This window comes from Gavia stellata, chromosome 13 (assembly GCF_030936135.1).
Source record: "Gavia stellata isolate bGavSte3 chromosome 13, bGavSte3.hap2, whole genome shotgun sequence".
In the NCBI taxonomy this organism is placed as follows: domain Eukaryota; kingdom Metazoa; phylum Chordata; class Aves; order Gaviiformes; family Gaviidae; genus Gavia; species Gavia stellata.
Window position 1 is genome coordinate 6,269,650 of NC_082606.1, and position 15,961 is coordinate 6,285,610.

At 38.2% G+C, this 15,961-nt stretch overlaps 1 protein-coding gene across 1 annotated transcript in view; it reads left to right on the top strand.

The window, feature by feature from the left end:
- RORA (RAR related orphan receptor A) overlaps window positions 1-15,961 on the top strand; it is a 374,046-nt gene that overhangs the window by 257,490 nt on the left and 100,595 nt on the right. The window contains exon 2 of the mRNA XM_059823905.1: window positions 4,904-4,933. Coding sequence (XP_059679888.1) covers window positions 4,904-4,933 — 30 coding nt within the window. The remainder of the gene's footprint in view (window positions 1-4,903; window positions 4,934-15,961) is intronic.

Below are 15,961 nucleotides of genomic sequence, written 5' to 3' on the forward strand. Positions count from 1 at the left end.
TCGAATCTATTATTCTGCTTTGGTAGGTTCTCTGCACATGCCCGAGTGTTACATATAATCTTCCGCCTTAATTGCTAGCTTTGTGTAGTGGCAGAGTGAAAAAGAAGTGGAGTGACAGGATGAAACACAGTGGGATCCAAGCTTGTGGTACATTTTCTTTCTGATATTACACAATATGTCAGGCGGGAAGCTTAGAGTTTAAAATTTTAACTTTTTTTTTCCCCAAGATTTCCAATCTATCATAAAATGACTAAGTTCCAAAACATGCTAAAGCCATAATGCTGGCTTGAGGGGAGGGTAGAAGAAAGTAAAAAAATACCTGTATTGATACACACCCCCGCATGAGCAAAGCATCATATACGTATAACATCAACACAGATATACTGATCAGGCCAATGTCAGTCACCTGATTTTGGCACAAAAAGCAAAGCAAAGGAAACACAATAGTGCTTAACAGAAGTCCTGGAGATTAGTTACAAGCTTTGCCAGTGACGCATGTGTTTATCCGTACAAACTTCTGAGGAAGAGTTTTCTTGGAGGTTTAAGAAAATTGCGCTCGAGAATATCCTCCTTTGATATTTTGCAGAGTAATGTATTCTGCCAGACAGGGGACTTTTTACTTATCTTTCTGTACATCAAAGTATGTTTTCCCCTTGAAATATGGGAAGTTGACAACTGTACAACAGCAGCAGGCATCTGGGTTCACAGAGTAAGCAGTGTTTCATTATGCTTCTTTATTTGGATGGGCAACTGTGAGAAATAGCTTATGATGTATAAAATATCTGAGTCTCTTTTTGTACTTGAAGACATTGTTATCTCTATTTGAAGTTGGCTGGTGAAGGTCAGTCAGGCTAACCGCTTGCAAAAGAATATCCTGTCTCTGTTGGTAGATACTCTTTTCAAAGTTCATTGCATCCAGAAAGCTATTTTTGTAAATACCACCCATCACGGCAAATTACATATTGTTAGTGGGAGGGGGAAAGGGAATGGTATATGAATTCTTTTCATTTAAAAATATTGATTGTTGTTGCAAAGAGCATTGCATAGCAACAATGAAAAGTCTAAGAAGTTAATTTGTTTAAGATTTGGCGTTGATCAGGAATGTCAAATTGCACTGCTGAAGTGATAAATTCTGTGATAACTGTAATACTGAAACTTTCACTCACTGATAACCATGGCAGTGATATATTGCGGTATTTTCATGACATTTCCTTTGCTTTACTTTGAAGTCTGGTTGGTTAAGTCAGGAAGTCTTTCTGTATTAGCAACACTGAAGTTAGGGTTGTTTCTTCCTCTCTTTTTTTTAATTTGTTAAATAAGAATGGAAAGCCGGCTGCTAATAGTGGCAAGCGGTCATGTATTACTCCAGTCTATCACATTTTGAAATGAAGCCCACTAAAAAATGGGATTTTTACATAAGGAAACATTTTGAAAGGGATAGGTTGGTTCTTTATGCTCTACTTAATAAAATTAAATAAATCTTTGTCTTTCAGTGGTGTGTTAGGTTTAGGTTTTATTATATAGTCTCTACTCAAATCTACGTAAACTGATGGTCCAGACCCAGAAATATTTACAAATGAGAGCAATCCCAGTAAATCATACCTAATCTTGTGAAGAAAATTACTGATGTGTCTTGGACTTGCAGATTTAGTTTCTCAAGAGATCCTGTTGATTTCAAAGGAACTGATGGGTTGTCTGTGTAAGACTTCTGGGATACGGCTCATAGGAAAGGCATTCAAATATATATATGCAAGTGGGAGTTAGTACTGGCCCAAAGAAAGCCAATGATCATGTAACTCCCCTTTTTTCCATTAAGTAGTTTTCAGACTGATTTTTTTTTTTCATAACACACTCATTTCTAGGAGATGATTATACTTCTTGAATGGTCTGAATAGCAGAGTCATTGGCTTCCTGCATTAAAACTAAAACTGATTGCAATGATGTAGGAATGTGTTGCATACTTAATATTTATATTTAAAGCACTACTTATAATGTAACTAACCTAAGTAACTGTTTGGATATGCTGGTACATCTTTTGCTCAGTTTTTCTAGTCACGGTTACTGGTATGAAAGGGAAGGCTTCTTCAAAATTCACAGCTCATTTTAATGTAAGTAAGGATTCCTGATTAATTTATATCTAATCCTGTTGAACTCACTAGCAACATTTATCCTTGTTCCACTAGATTGCAGTTAGTCACTGTAAAACCACAGTTCAAAGCAAAATACTTTGGTTTCACTGCAACTACCAGTGTATTATGAAGACGATGCAGAAAAAGCCTACCTCTAAGCTGTTGTTTTAAAAGGTTATCTAAAAATATCTGCATAAAATAGCTAAAGGGCCTTACCAGATGGTAATCGGTAATTATTATGGAAACATCTGATTGGAAAAACCCACCACTCATCTCATATAAAAAAAAATTAAGTAGAAAAATATAAGCACTAATATTTCCATCACTGTTTCATGTATCAGGGGAAAGTAGGCCCTCAGTCAGCGAATACAGCTAAGTCTGGTTTGTGCTGTGGCAAATCCCATTGTGAAGAGGCTGTGAGTAATCAGAAGTGACAGCATAAGCACTTTCTGTTCAAAGTGATTTTACAGAAAGCATTATTTTCTGAGAAAAGTACACATATGGCTTCGATAATGCTGAAAGAGCACTGATGTATCCAGTTGTTAGCAGTAGTGTTGGGAGAAGAAGTTTTTGCAAATGGTGTTCAGACTGAAGACCTTTTTCTCTGCATTTCCCATTCCGTAAAATCCTTAAAATCGTAGGAGCTGGCCAGATAGTCAAGGGCAAGGTGAGTACTTCTGCCAAGGGAATGTTAGGACAGTTTGTGATGATGAAGAGTCTGTCAGGAGCTGTACATGCTGTTCAGTGGTCACTCAAGAAGTCAAACAGCAGCAAAAATGCTCTTCCTTGGTGAAAGAATAAATGTTCTAATGACAGCTGTAATTTCAAATTCAAAGTGTAAGGCAAACCTTTTCAGAAACCTAGAGAGAGGTTTTTTTGCACTCATGCCAAAGAGCGCACAAGATATTGTGCGTGCATTTTGACATAGGTATTTCAGATCTCTCTGCTTCTTCTCACTCTGCCCCTCTTCTTGCCCTAAGCTATCGTTCCTATAATAATGCTCACCTCCTTGACACACGCAGCTGTCCTGTCCACCTACTCTGAGCCAGCCTGAAATGATTGGACTGGAATGAAAATCTGAGAAAGCTGGCTCTTGCAAACTGTGAATTTAAAGGATGAATTTGCCCCCTGTAGTAGCAGGTTATGTAACTAAAAAGTTTTATTTTTGTTATGCTTGTTTTCCTTTTGTTCTTATTGCTTACCCTGGCTCTACAGTTTGAGGCTACAACCATAATTCCTAGCATGCGGAACGTGCAGATTTGACCAGGACCTTTCAATTTAAGTCAGTGCACATCCATAATGAAGTTCTAGTATTCTGATTTTTTAAAGTTGCTTACCAGTGTCTCACATTTACAGAATTACTCAAAGGAACTGCTCAGAACTTACCTTCCCAAAGCCTGGAGCCTCTTACCTTTTCTTTTTGGGGAAGAGAAAGGTTCCAGTGCTCACACTTGTAGAACTCAGTGGTTCAATACCAAAAGGCCAACAGCAACACAAGTGCAATAAAAAAAAAAATCCTCATAACATTTATGTCAAGCTCGATAGCTGCATATTTGGGGTTGGCATTGTGGATTTACGCATCTACCAAAAACATGAATAGTTTGAAAACCGTTGGCTTTGGAAGTTAGCTCTAAATTTGCAAATCAGATATCTATATTTTTCTGAATTGTTATAACCTACTGCCTCCCCAAGATGTTCCACAACAAATAAGCCTGAAATAAAAGCCTATTTTTTCCATAGTAATTTGTTTTTGGATGAGGTGGTTAAAGGAATAGCAGGGAGGTGAAGAGATTCAGGTCTCTCTGTCTTTCATGAATAGTAAGCCAAACAATTCCAATTCCTAAATTTCATTACAGGCCTTAATCACAAATGAAGTGTTTCAAATACTTGTACTGCTTCCAGTAACCTCTTTCACTTCTCATAAAATTCCCCCCAAGGAGAGTGAAGCTTAAATACTGAGGGGTCTGAGTACAGCACCAGTTATCTGCTAAAGTGGAGACAATACTGTTTGTATTCAAGCATGAATTCCAATGACATTTAGCAGAGTTAATTTTATCTTTATTTGGTATTATGAATTTTGCCTTGTTCTGTTCACTCTGTCGCTTTCTTTAAAATGCTTCTCAAATTTCACTGGCACTGGACCATCGTTGGTGATTGCCACCACATGCCTGTCTAGCATAGAAATGTCTTTATTACTTCAGAAGGTATGTCTTTAACAGCTTGGAGGTATTTGCATCTGGCTTGGAATTATGGCAAGTAATACTCGTATTGCGAGAGCTGTTAATTTGGTTTTAATGAGCATAAGCTACAGCTTGCAGTCAAGGAACTATTTGAACTTAATAACATAGCAAATGAATTGTTGTACTGCTCAAATCTGTTCTGTCTGGGTAGTTTGATGTGCACTAGTTAATATGAGTGTGGGAAAAATTTTAACCATGGAAAATAAAAGGGGGCTTCCATAGTGGTGTTGGTACCTTCTGTTTGCATCAGCTTCAGTTTTAAAACAGCAGCATTAGATATGCATTCCAACAACAAAACTTAAGCAATACATGTTGAAACATTTATTGATGAGACGTAAGGAGAGAATATACCATTAAAGTCTGCATGCAAAGGGAGATCCTTCCACCTCTCACATTAAAATTATTGCAGTTTCCATTCCTCTTTTACAGTGGCCGCTGTGTGTCTGAAATAAAATAGTTCAATGATTAAATGCATGTCAAAATAATTTACTCAGTGGTTGCTTTGCTAACACTGGTATCATTTCTTCCCTACAGGTATTTCTGTAACAAAGAAGACTCATACATGTAAGTAATATCTTTTGATTTGGCCTTCTCTTACAAATGGAATTCATGTTAGGCTGTGCTGTGGTGCTCAGACTATTTAGCTGTCGGTCTGGTCTGAGAAGGCTCCATTTTAAAAATTCTGGTGGGTTTTCCGCTTTAAAGCGGTTCCACTCTTCACCTGAAATGTTGTCTAAATGAATATACAATGCATGTGTGTGTGTGTGCATACACGTATGTGTTAAGTCAGAGTGCAGAAAAAGTAAGTTTTGAAGAAAGGCAGAATTCCTTATGGCAGTATGTATACCTTACAGCTAGCTGATAAGTAACGTATCCAGAAAATACAGGTGAGGAGAATGGTTATGTTTTTATATGTCTGTTATATATGCAGTATGATTCAAATAAAAATAAATTATTTAACTGAAAGTCTTCTGTCCCTTCCTATGCATTAATCTGTAAGGTAAATCATTCTGTGCTTGTGCTTAGGGAGCTCTTGATGAAAATGAGGAGGTTATTGTTTTCCTCTCAACCATATAAGCAAACAGTCCTTATAAATGGCAACCTTGGAAATGGATGTGGATGCGTGCATTTACTTATCTATACATTTATTCCGAATCTTCTTCAAAGACATCATTATTGGGGATCAACTCTCATCTACTCTGCAGTGAGTTAAAAGCACAATTCCAAGGAAACGTTACGATTTGTAGCCGAAGGAGATATGTTGAGATTCTTCGGATACTGTGGAGGTTTGGAAATCTGGTAGTGCAGGAATTGTACTTGCCCAGGATCTGAAACAGAGTAGGCTAAAGCTGAGGCTATTAGTCTCATAAAAGCCTTCTAACAAAACAGGTGGTAGGCTGCACAAAATTTACCAACATATATGTATTTTAACAGGGTTATGCATTTGAAGTATGTTCACCGTATGTTCTAGGGTTAAAGTGGTGTCATAAAGTGTCTTACATTAATTTCATTCTTCTTTCATTTCTGGTTTTAAAATATTCACATAATGAAAAATCTGACTTGAGATTATGAATTCTCACTGTATAGAGTTACAAAATAGAGTTGCTTTATTTAAGAATTTCAAATGAGAAGCTGATTTGTATGAGTTTCGAAGCAAATGTTAAATGTCACAAACTTTTAGAGCATGATGATCCCCCTCTGCTTAGGTGGGCTTGCTGCTTAACGCATTCTTAGGGTCAGATCCTCTTTGGCTGAATGCATATATGGTTTCCATTGCATTATTACCATTGCAGCTCTCAATGGGAGCTACAGATAGGCATCTGAGGGCAGAATTTGACCCTTACATTTTTGATGAATATTTGAGCTCATGCTGACTGGGATTGACAGTACAGGAGACTGAAGTCCTCTGTATATCCGCAGGCCAGGCATTGTACAGACAGCTTCCTTGCACAGCCTTGCCCATGAGCTCAACCCTGTCCTGGAGCGACCACCCTCTCTAGAGGTGGTAAGTAGTTTGGTATTTATGCTAGCTCAGTCTTGGGCCTCTCTTGTATAGAGGCTAATGACTGTACATGGTGGTTTGTAACGCTCCACCTGGAAATCAGCTGAAATCACCCTACCTGTTTTGTGTACAGCAGTGCCATGTACTGACCTGCTAGAAGAGGCACATCTCCAGTTCCAATATTCGATACTTTTTGCTGGGAGGGTTAAATATAATGACAGACCTAAAGAGACTAGGAAATATGCTCTTAAGCCATGCCAGACTGATAAAGTGTTGTCATCATGTGTATCTCAGTGGATACTCTGTTTGAGACCTATGAGGAAAGAAAGATGTATTCATCAACTGTGTTAGATGATTAGCTACTGTTCACCGTACATGGCCTTTAATCTAGTTAAGACAGAAATTAGGGTACCAGTGTCTTCTGTGTTGAGAAGTCTGTTTGTGCTATTCTAAGAGAACTGTCAAAGAGTAGTTCCCTGATTTGTTAATCAGTTGTCATGCAATTGCTGAAGCATGAACAAAAAAGTTCCCTGAATAATAGGAAGATAAGCTTGCCCATTAAGGAAGGATTAAAATAGAAGGAGCAATATGCTGTAACTGACATGATGAAAATGCAGGCTATGTTTGCTAGCAAATATGTATGAGGTTTCATTCAGTTTTGGTTGAAGTTGTTCTAGAATTCATTCATGTTATGACAAATTCTCATAGAGCAGGAATTAATGTAAATTGTGCATCCTTGGCATTTAGGCATCTTATTGCCTAGATTTTTTTAATTATTATTTGAATAGAAGAAGTAGACATCAAAAGTCTCAGTTTTGTAATGACTTGGGGAAAAAAAATAATTTTATATAAACACCTAAATGCAAAAATTACAACTCAAATCTGAGTTGTTAACAACTACAAATGACAAGGAGAGAGTTTTTGCGTATCAAGTTGATCTAGAATTTGCCTGTCACTCTGTATCAGTATGTATAACAGCCAAATTAAGTTACATAGAGTAGGATTTCTGCAAAGAAATTTCAAAAAACATTCTCACAAACACTTTGTGAAAGGTATAGACATTGTCTGCACTACTGTTTAGAAATACGGATGAAGTCGTCTTTTTCCAAGTTTACAATGTACGGCATATGAGGGTGTTGACTGACTGTGAACTAGCACTTCTTTCTAATGACCTTTTGACTTAATTATTGGAGTATAACACCAGAAAGCTTGGTACATTATGCATTTGAAACATCAGATTAATCCTTTTCAGAGTACATCCTAATAACCGTTTTAATTGTGCATGTTTTTAAATCGGTGGTGGTCTGTCTCCACTCGTTAGTTCTTCCTGGTTTTATTGTTTGAGATTTTGGGTATATTTTACCCCCTTCTTGGTATTAGTCTGTGACAAAAGTGTTCTGTCATCTGAAATTGAACTACTGTGCTGATGACAGATGCTTAGGTCATTTCTGATCTAAAGGGTGGTTCAGTATTCGTACACATGCAATATAGTGCTGAAGAAATATAGGTCTTTCATAATGTAACTAGCTAAATAAAACCTGAGAGATTTTCACTCTTCTTTTTTTTTGGATTTTATCCAAGTATTCTGTTTCATTAGCTGCTTCTCTGCATCCTCTCTTTATCAGAGTCTGAGCATTACAAAACCTGCCATTTTAAAACAAGGAGTGTAATACTCTTCCAAGCAGCACTAAGGGAATAAATTTTGTCCACCCCAAAATGCAGTTTTTCCCTCAGTAGATTAAACAGGCTTTTGAAGTAAAAATTCATGCCTTCTGTCTATCTATAGAACGGTTCTCTCTTGGGCTCACATGGTGATTTGTTAGGTTAACCATCACCTTATATAACCTTTATTCTAGCTAAGTCAGATGGTACAGGCTAAGTCCTATCTCATCTTCCATACAAAGTGGGACTTTTGGTGTTTCAGTTCTTTTTTGACTTTGGAAAGATTTGACTGACACTTAGATTCTTTTCTGATCATTTAATTTGCAATACAACCCTCCTCCTCTCATGTTTCATGCTCTGAATAGAAAAGTACTCAAAGTGAATGGTGGCTTTGATGCACAGCTTCGGCCTTTTTGCAAATTCAGACAGGTGTCATTATATCAGTGATAATAAAGATCTGAAATTCTATGACCAGTCCTGAAGTATGTAGGATTTAATTTCTGGCATCTTAAATGTAAATCTTGCCATACTTCATGCAATGAGTTTGATGGCCTCTACCGGACCACTTGTGACTCAGAACTATCACACAAATAAATCACCTTAATTTTCTCCAGACCATTTTTATATCCTGGGCACTGACTTTTCTTAAATGAATTTGACTTGACTGCCTATCAAAGTAAGGGGTGGTTTCCTGTGGATGCACCCGCAAGGCTACTCCTGTAATGAATCCGCAATGTAATGGAACCTTCTTTCTCTCACTATTTGAATTGCAATGAACCACAGTCAGAAGCTTCAAAGGAGTAGATATGAAGCTGGAGTTCATATCTACACAGAGGTCCAGGTACATTCTGATATTTGCTTACCTGACATTTTTAAGATAGAAAAAAACCACATCGATTTTGCAAGCCTTCCTTTCACACAATTTTCTGTCTGTGTCTCCAGAAAGACATGTAAGAGCTCTTACCATCCATCGGTACGTTGTTCCGCAGCAGAAAAGAATCAGGAGCCCTAGCTCCTAGGGACACATACTCATCCGTGCAGAGGCAGGGACCTGTGGGGGTGCTCTTACCTGGACTAGATTAACCCAGGTGCTACTTCAAACTAGGGGCTGCTCATTGGGTTTAACTTTCCAGTGACAGTGTACCTACAGATCACTCTCAACACACAGTGTGGATGATGGCCCTTTGTGAGCTGAGTCCCAAACTGTTTGACAACTGCCTCCTTCATGCACTTAGACTAAATTATCGCCATTTGGAGAGAGAGCGCGCATGTTTGTTTGGGCAGTCCCAGTGATGGATAGCCAAGTACCTCAGTTACGGTACCTGGACCAGCTCACTTCTCAGGGAAATTTAAGATTAAGACCTACCAGCCCAGTCTGTTCTCTCATGCCTTTATGATAAGGATTTCCCTTATTGGTAATGGAACTTTTTAGTTGTGCTACTTTGCCGCTATTCTTCCCTAAATCTCTCACTCAGGACAGCCAGGCATTAAAGGCCACTGCAAAGCGATGTTCAAAATGTGTGCCTCATTCTCCGTTCACAGCAGTCTGATCAGTTAAGCTGTTGGGAAGTTCAGCTTCATCTCAAACATACATGTATGGAATACGTTACATTGCTTCCTGAGGTAGAATTAGGCCAGGGCAGCTATACTTTCTCAGTACCTGCACAGGTTTGGTGTGGACTGTCACATTTCAGCATGTTACCACTTGTTACCTACTCCTTGAACTACCACAGGTTTTGACATTTGCTTCTTTACTCTGTGTCACTGCCTGGTAACGCGCGATACTGGCAGAAACAGTGTCTGGCGATTGTGCTTTGTAGATTTATTGTGGTAGGTGCAACAGTGAGAAAGCCACTATTAGTGATCTGTGGATTAATTTTGTTCATCCGTTATTATCTGTGTTTGCTTGTAATGCAAATGGATATACTTGGGTATTGCATTCATTACTGTATGTTTTATATTTTCATAACTCAAGATATATCCAGATTTAACAGGAAATACTTATACCAAAACCCGCTATAGATTAAGACTCTTTTGTAACTCTAAGGTTTTTGCCCTTTCTTTCAGACTTGGGACTTCTCTGTTTTCCGTGATTTACCAAAATAGTTATCCTAGAGCAATTTTTCGTAAACAGTTGTTTCAGTAGGCATCTCTGTATGAATTCCTTAATTTTGGATTAAATATTCTTTACTTACACTGAAATTATTCTTTCAGTTAATTTCTGGCAGACAAGAAATGTTTCCAAAGCTAGGTGCTGATTTTAATGATGTGAGCTCCTGCTGGAAAATTAAGTGGGGACTGTGTGCTTTTAATTTTTATCACTAAATAAAAGCTTTTTCATGAAGCTGGAAGCTTTGTTGGCAAAGGCTGGAAGTAAGCCCATCCCTTCTGCTGAGATCCCACACCAAGCACCTATCCCAACCCCTTCCCTCACTCCCACATCAAGCTCTGGGACTATTCCTACACTCATCTCGTAGTAGCTGTTGGCCTAGAGAAGTATCTTGACTCTGTGTACTTCAGGGAGACTTACCTTCAGGCTAAGTGTTCAATTCACGTTTCAAGTTTACACTGCAGTTGGAAGGTTTGATTATACCATAGGGAGATCAACTTGATTGTATACTGCCTACTATATGTAACAAGACCTCAGAAGTTGGAGTTACAAAGTTCGGGTGTGTCAACAGATACCCATTATCCTATAGCCCCTATCCAAAAGCCCCTAAGCCTTTGACTGGAGCTTGGAGTGCTGTATCTTCATTGCTGCTGTAGTACAACTAGCCAAAAAAGGGAGTGTCTTGTTCTTTAGGCATAGGCATGCTCTTAATATTATCCTGAGCAGAGATCCATTGCTAAATCATGTCCTTCGTATCTTTGGCTCTAAGCAGTTGCTAAGAAAAGGACATCACTTGTTAGAAACTGAGAGGCTGATTTGGGGCAGGAGACAGCTCTCCAGCTTCTCAGATGTCCAAATATCCTAGAACTGTTGTTCACCAAAGTTCTACAAGCATATTAAGGTTTGCAGCTTAATTGAACCCAAGACCTGGATATCTCTCTTTCTCTGATTTTACTTTCCACTTTATAGCCACTGCTAAAGAAGTCTTGAAGTTTGTTAGTTATTTTGCTTAACTGCATTAAAGGGAAAATAACTGTGGGTTTTTGGGTTTTTTTCTGATTTCATTTATAAATTACTTAGTACGTCTACTGTGCATTGTACTGTCTACTTCACTTCATGTGTTTCATGTGCCAGCTAAAGTAAGTAAACGATACTTTTCCACTCACAAAATAGGAGCCTGCAGAAAACTGATGGTTAACAGGATCTGCTGTTGGCACCAAGGCCTGCAGAGAACAGGTGAAAACTAAACCCTGTCCCCTGAGGCCAATAAAATAGCTGTTTGGTCCCCTGTGTGTAACCTCCTAATAACTTTACTGGGCAGCCTTAAGATCCCTTGGGGGCTTCTCTGCAAGAGCACTCCCTCTCTTTGTTCAGATTGCTTATTAAAAATGATTTTATAATGAAGTTGCCTCAAATAGCAGCTACTTTCCTACTTGTCCTTGAAGCACTGTTTGCCCTGGTGAAGAATCCGATGACAACTATCTAGGGCTTTTCTCTTGTTCAAAACTTTTACTGAACTACTGCTACACTTGATTATTATTTTTTCTTTATTCCTGTGAGCCAAAGAAAACCTCTTCATTAGCAGCTAGATATTTAATTTCACTTTGAAGCCATCCCTGTAAAATGTTTGGTTTGGGTGCCGGCATCATCAGTCCATCAGGTTTATTCTCTGCCCCACGAAACACTATGTCAGTGACTTGTTTGTTGCCTGAGAGAGAATGAATGTTGCCTTCTTGTTGTGCTGGCCAAGTTACTGAGTACAGGGGCAAAGATGAAGGCATTGTCAAATAATGAGGAGAGGAGGGAATATTTTTAAGATCAGAAGATGTTTCTGGCTGGCTTTGGAGAAAGAATACGTGGAGTGACAGTGTTGTGTGTGAACTTGCATGACGTGGATGTAGGTGGAAATGTGTGAATGCTCTGGTTCTTCATGGTAGGTCTATAGCAGTGAAACATTTTCTCTGTGAAAGGTCTGATATTTGTGAGAGAGATGGCCCTTAGCCCATGTGGAAGCAGCTGTGGGTAAAGCGTCAGGAGAACTTTTTATTAATGCATGTGTTATGCCCTCACAGAATAACTGGTCAGAGGTGAGACAAATCTGGTGCCTCTAATCTTCTGTTAGCTACCCAAAAGCTTGGCTTCTGCCTGGGCCCCAACCCTTTAGCACAGTTGGAAGGAACATTTCGTTTTCTCCAAGGCTGATAGAATAGGCAATTAAATGCACTGCCCTGCGAGTCCCATGGGGAACTCCATCTATTAGCTGCACTTGAAGCTAATGTCAGGTCTCTTCTCTGGTTCTGTTCTGAGTATATGGAGCAGCTTCTATCTACATGGGATTTTTGGCTCAAACCATTAATTATGGACTTACTTTACTGTGAGTTTTCTGGTAAATACCTTAAGATAGGTTTTTCTGTGCCTTTACAGCAAAGTAGCATGCAAACTACAGCAAGGTAAAAAGCTGCAAACAGATGAATATTAATTTTGGCAAATGAAGACTGATAAGCATTTGCAAAATGTTAATCATCCAGTATTAAAATGTGTGTGTGTGCGCGCAGTGGGTAATAGTTCAGATATTTCTAAATTACTGCTACCTAGCAAACTCAATTAGACAAGGCAGAAGAAAGGAAGCTGTCCTAAATTTTGCAGGTCTTTATCTGGGGGTAAGTCCTGACCCTTTCCATGCCTCTAATACATATTAATAGAGATTACAAATCAATAAATTCCAGTTCTGCTCACACTTCATTTCTTTTTCTGGTCTGTCCTGTGGAAGCGTACAAGATGGGCAGAGACATTCGCTTTCATGTTTAAAAAATTATTGGGAGGCCCATGTTTTAAGGAATGATGAAGTGTTGGGAGAGCATTAGGAAGTTTCTGACATTAGACACCTAAATTCTGTCAGTGTGGTTGATGGATATTAAGAGATTGTGGATGTGACTCAAAACCAAATTTAAACTGTTTGTGGACATAGGCAGTAAATACATTGGAAACATCTGCAGTGTTCTCTTACACCCAAGTCTTGCCTTATAATTCCCTAGAAAGTTGTTCTTACACCTTTTGTAACCCTTCTCTTTTCTATTAATTCCTAAGGCCATTTGTCTGATGTTAGAAATGCTGAATTAAAGTCATAAACACCCCTTGTGCAAAGCACTGTAACAGAGAAAGTGTAGGACTGATCTGAATCCTATTGCAGCTGCTTTAAGGATTCCTATTGGCTAAAACATGCTTTGGTCAACCCTTAAAACATATTCTCTGTTTTTGTTGTTGTTTTTAAAGTCTCCTGTCTTTAGAACTCTCACAGCTGTTACATGAAGTTAATGTTTCCAGCTTGATAAGAACAGCCGTCCACAATTTTGGTATGGTCATTGGTTACAGAAGAGAGCTGTGTTATGGGCTGAATGTAAGTTTCAAAATATGGGATACTCTCCACACTCTAAGACTTTAATCCAACTCTGAGAGCAGTAGAAGTTACTCTTGGCAAAGTCATGAAGTTAAATTTTTTTTGCAGTTTTTGAGTGGCTTGGGCACCAGAAAACTGACAGATGAGACTTCTCCAAATCTGCTTTTGCATTCTGGATATTTTTCAGTACAAACAATGTGAAAACAAATAGGAAGTGTTACTGCTCACGACTTTCTTCTTTAATATGTGGGTCGCATATTTTGGCTCTGAATAGTCTTGAGTCTAGGCAGCTCTAATTATACATACAGAGAAATACTAATACACTGGAAGCCTTTTGACTACATCCTTTGCAGTAGTTTCCTAAGAGATAATTGTACTTACTGAACAAGACTTGTGGAAGACTGTGTCAGTTTGATTTGAACAGTTCCTTAAAGTTACCTCGGTCTTTATAGAAAGATAAGTCTTTGTCTCTGTGAATGGATTGCTACCAAATACAGCAAAGTGTTGGGGTTAAATTAGGATTAAAATTAGGATTAAAACATGATCTTTAGGCCTGATTGCCCATTTGTTCAAAGATCAAAAGTCAAAGTGTTTTCCCAAAGCAGGTGGTTTATTCCCATGGACATATCACTGCTACCTTTTTCACACATTGAGAAGAATTTGTCCTTAGAGCTTTCCGCTCACATTCATTTCACTTCATGACATTGTTTCTTGTAACACAATATTGCATTTTTGTTGTGGTAAGGATGAATTCTAATGATTCTAAAGCAAGCTCAGTCATATAGACTTCTCCAAGGTTAGTATCTGAACCAAAAAAAGTACATTTTATTATCTGAATTTTGAAACCAGGGACTGATTCCATCATTCCTAATAGACTCATTTACTTGACAGTGCATTGCTAGACTTTTGTGCAGTTGCCTTTCTGAAACAACTATTGAACCTGAAAAGGGCTTTTTAATGTATGTTGATGGCTAACCTTGTTAGGACTGTAAAAATATTGCAAGTTTTTGCAGCCTTTCTCTGAGAACATCAATTTGACCCCAGCTGGGAACACGTTTTCATGCAGACAACATATAAGGCAGCTCCTTATGGCAGATCAGGTAGTCACTCTAACTCAAATTTAATAGCTTGTTCTTAATCTTACGACCAAATTATGATTATATTTGTAAAGCTCTTATTTTAAAAACAGTTTTGCTGGTCAGAGTTTTTCTCCCTTTATGTCTCCTAACATGATGAAGTACAGTAATTAATGCTCACCTAAAAAGGACAAAAAGCCTCAAAGGACAGTGTGGGGCAGTCTGAAGAACTAAAATTTGCAGTTGAAAAGTAGGAACAGAATTAAAAGTAAATAGAATCCCAATGGAATTTGGGATACAGACTTTTTAAAATTCAACTTTGTTTTTCTTTCTTCGTAGCAGTTGAATAGTTTTGAGGTACATTGACAAAATGTCGTGTCTTTGTGTATATTGGTTAATTGGGGCGGGCGGGGAGCAGGCAGGGAGAACAGTGCAGACAGCTTTTCGGAAATTTTGCCGGATATGAATTATCGCTAAGTAGGAGTACAGGTCATTCGTGGGTTTTATATGGATCAAAAGGTAGTGACAGATACGTTGGTTCGAGTTTCTGAGTACATAAATGCTACCTGCATTTGCATTTGTAATTTGCACGAGGGGTAGGAAAATGGTCATCTGCTTACCTGAACTGTGCTCACATACAAATTGCTTATGCAAAATTCTTCATTAAACTGGAAGACTCAGAAAACATGGTGCCTGGTGTTAATTTTAGTGTAGGGGAGTAGTTGAATTTCCTGTTGCATTTTAATAGTTGTGTTTCAGTTTAAAACAGGAGAAGAAATATAGCACTTTCATGATATGACAAAACAACACAATTTTTCTGTAATGCCATAATGATTTCCTTTCAATCAACTGTATGTGCACTATAAAGGCATAGTTAAAATATGCATGATTTGGCATATACAGATGTGCTTATTAGCGCATATTGAAATAAGCATCACAATATTGAAATAACTTTTTTCTAAATATGTTTTATACACAGAGAGAGAGAGACAGAGAGGGAAAGAGTCAGTAAGTACCAAAATTACATCCTCCAGTCTGAATACTTTTGAATTCCAGTGTGAATATCCTTTGCTACTTTATCTCTTGCTATTATAAGACACTATAGTTGTAGAACCTAGATTTGGTCTTTAACCCCAATGCAGTCACCTTGCCTTAAATTACTGTATTGTCTGGTTTTGGATTCACTGTTCACTTTATCAAAGGAATAGATCTCACCTAAACAGAAGTTACAGTTTTAAGGGATTGCAGCTGGGTCTTCAGGAAGCTTCCTGTCTTAACCTTACTGCCATTAATAGTAAAATCCTTGACTTGAATGGAAATAGAACTGAACCTTCAATGAGTTTTT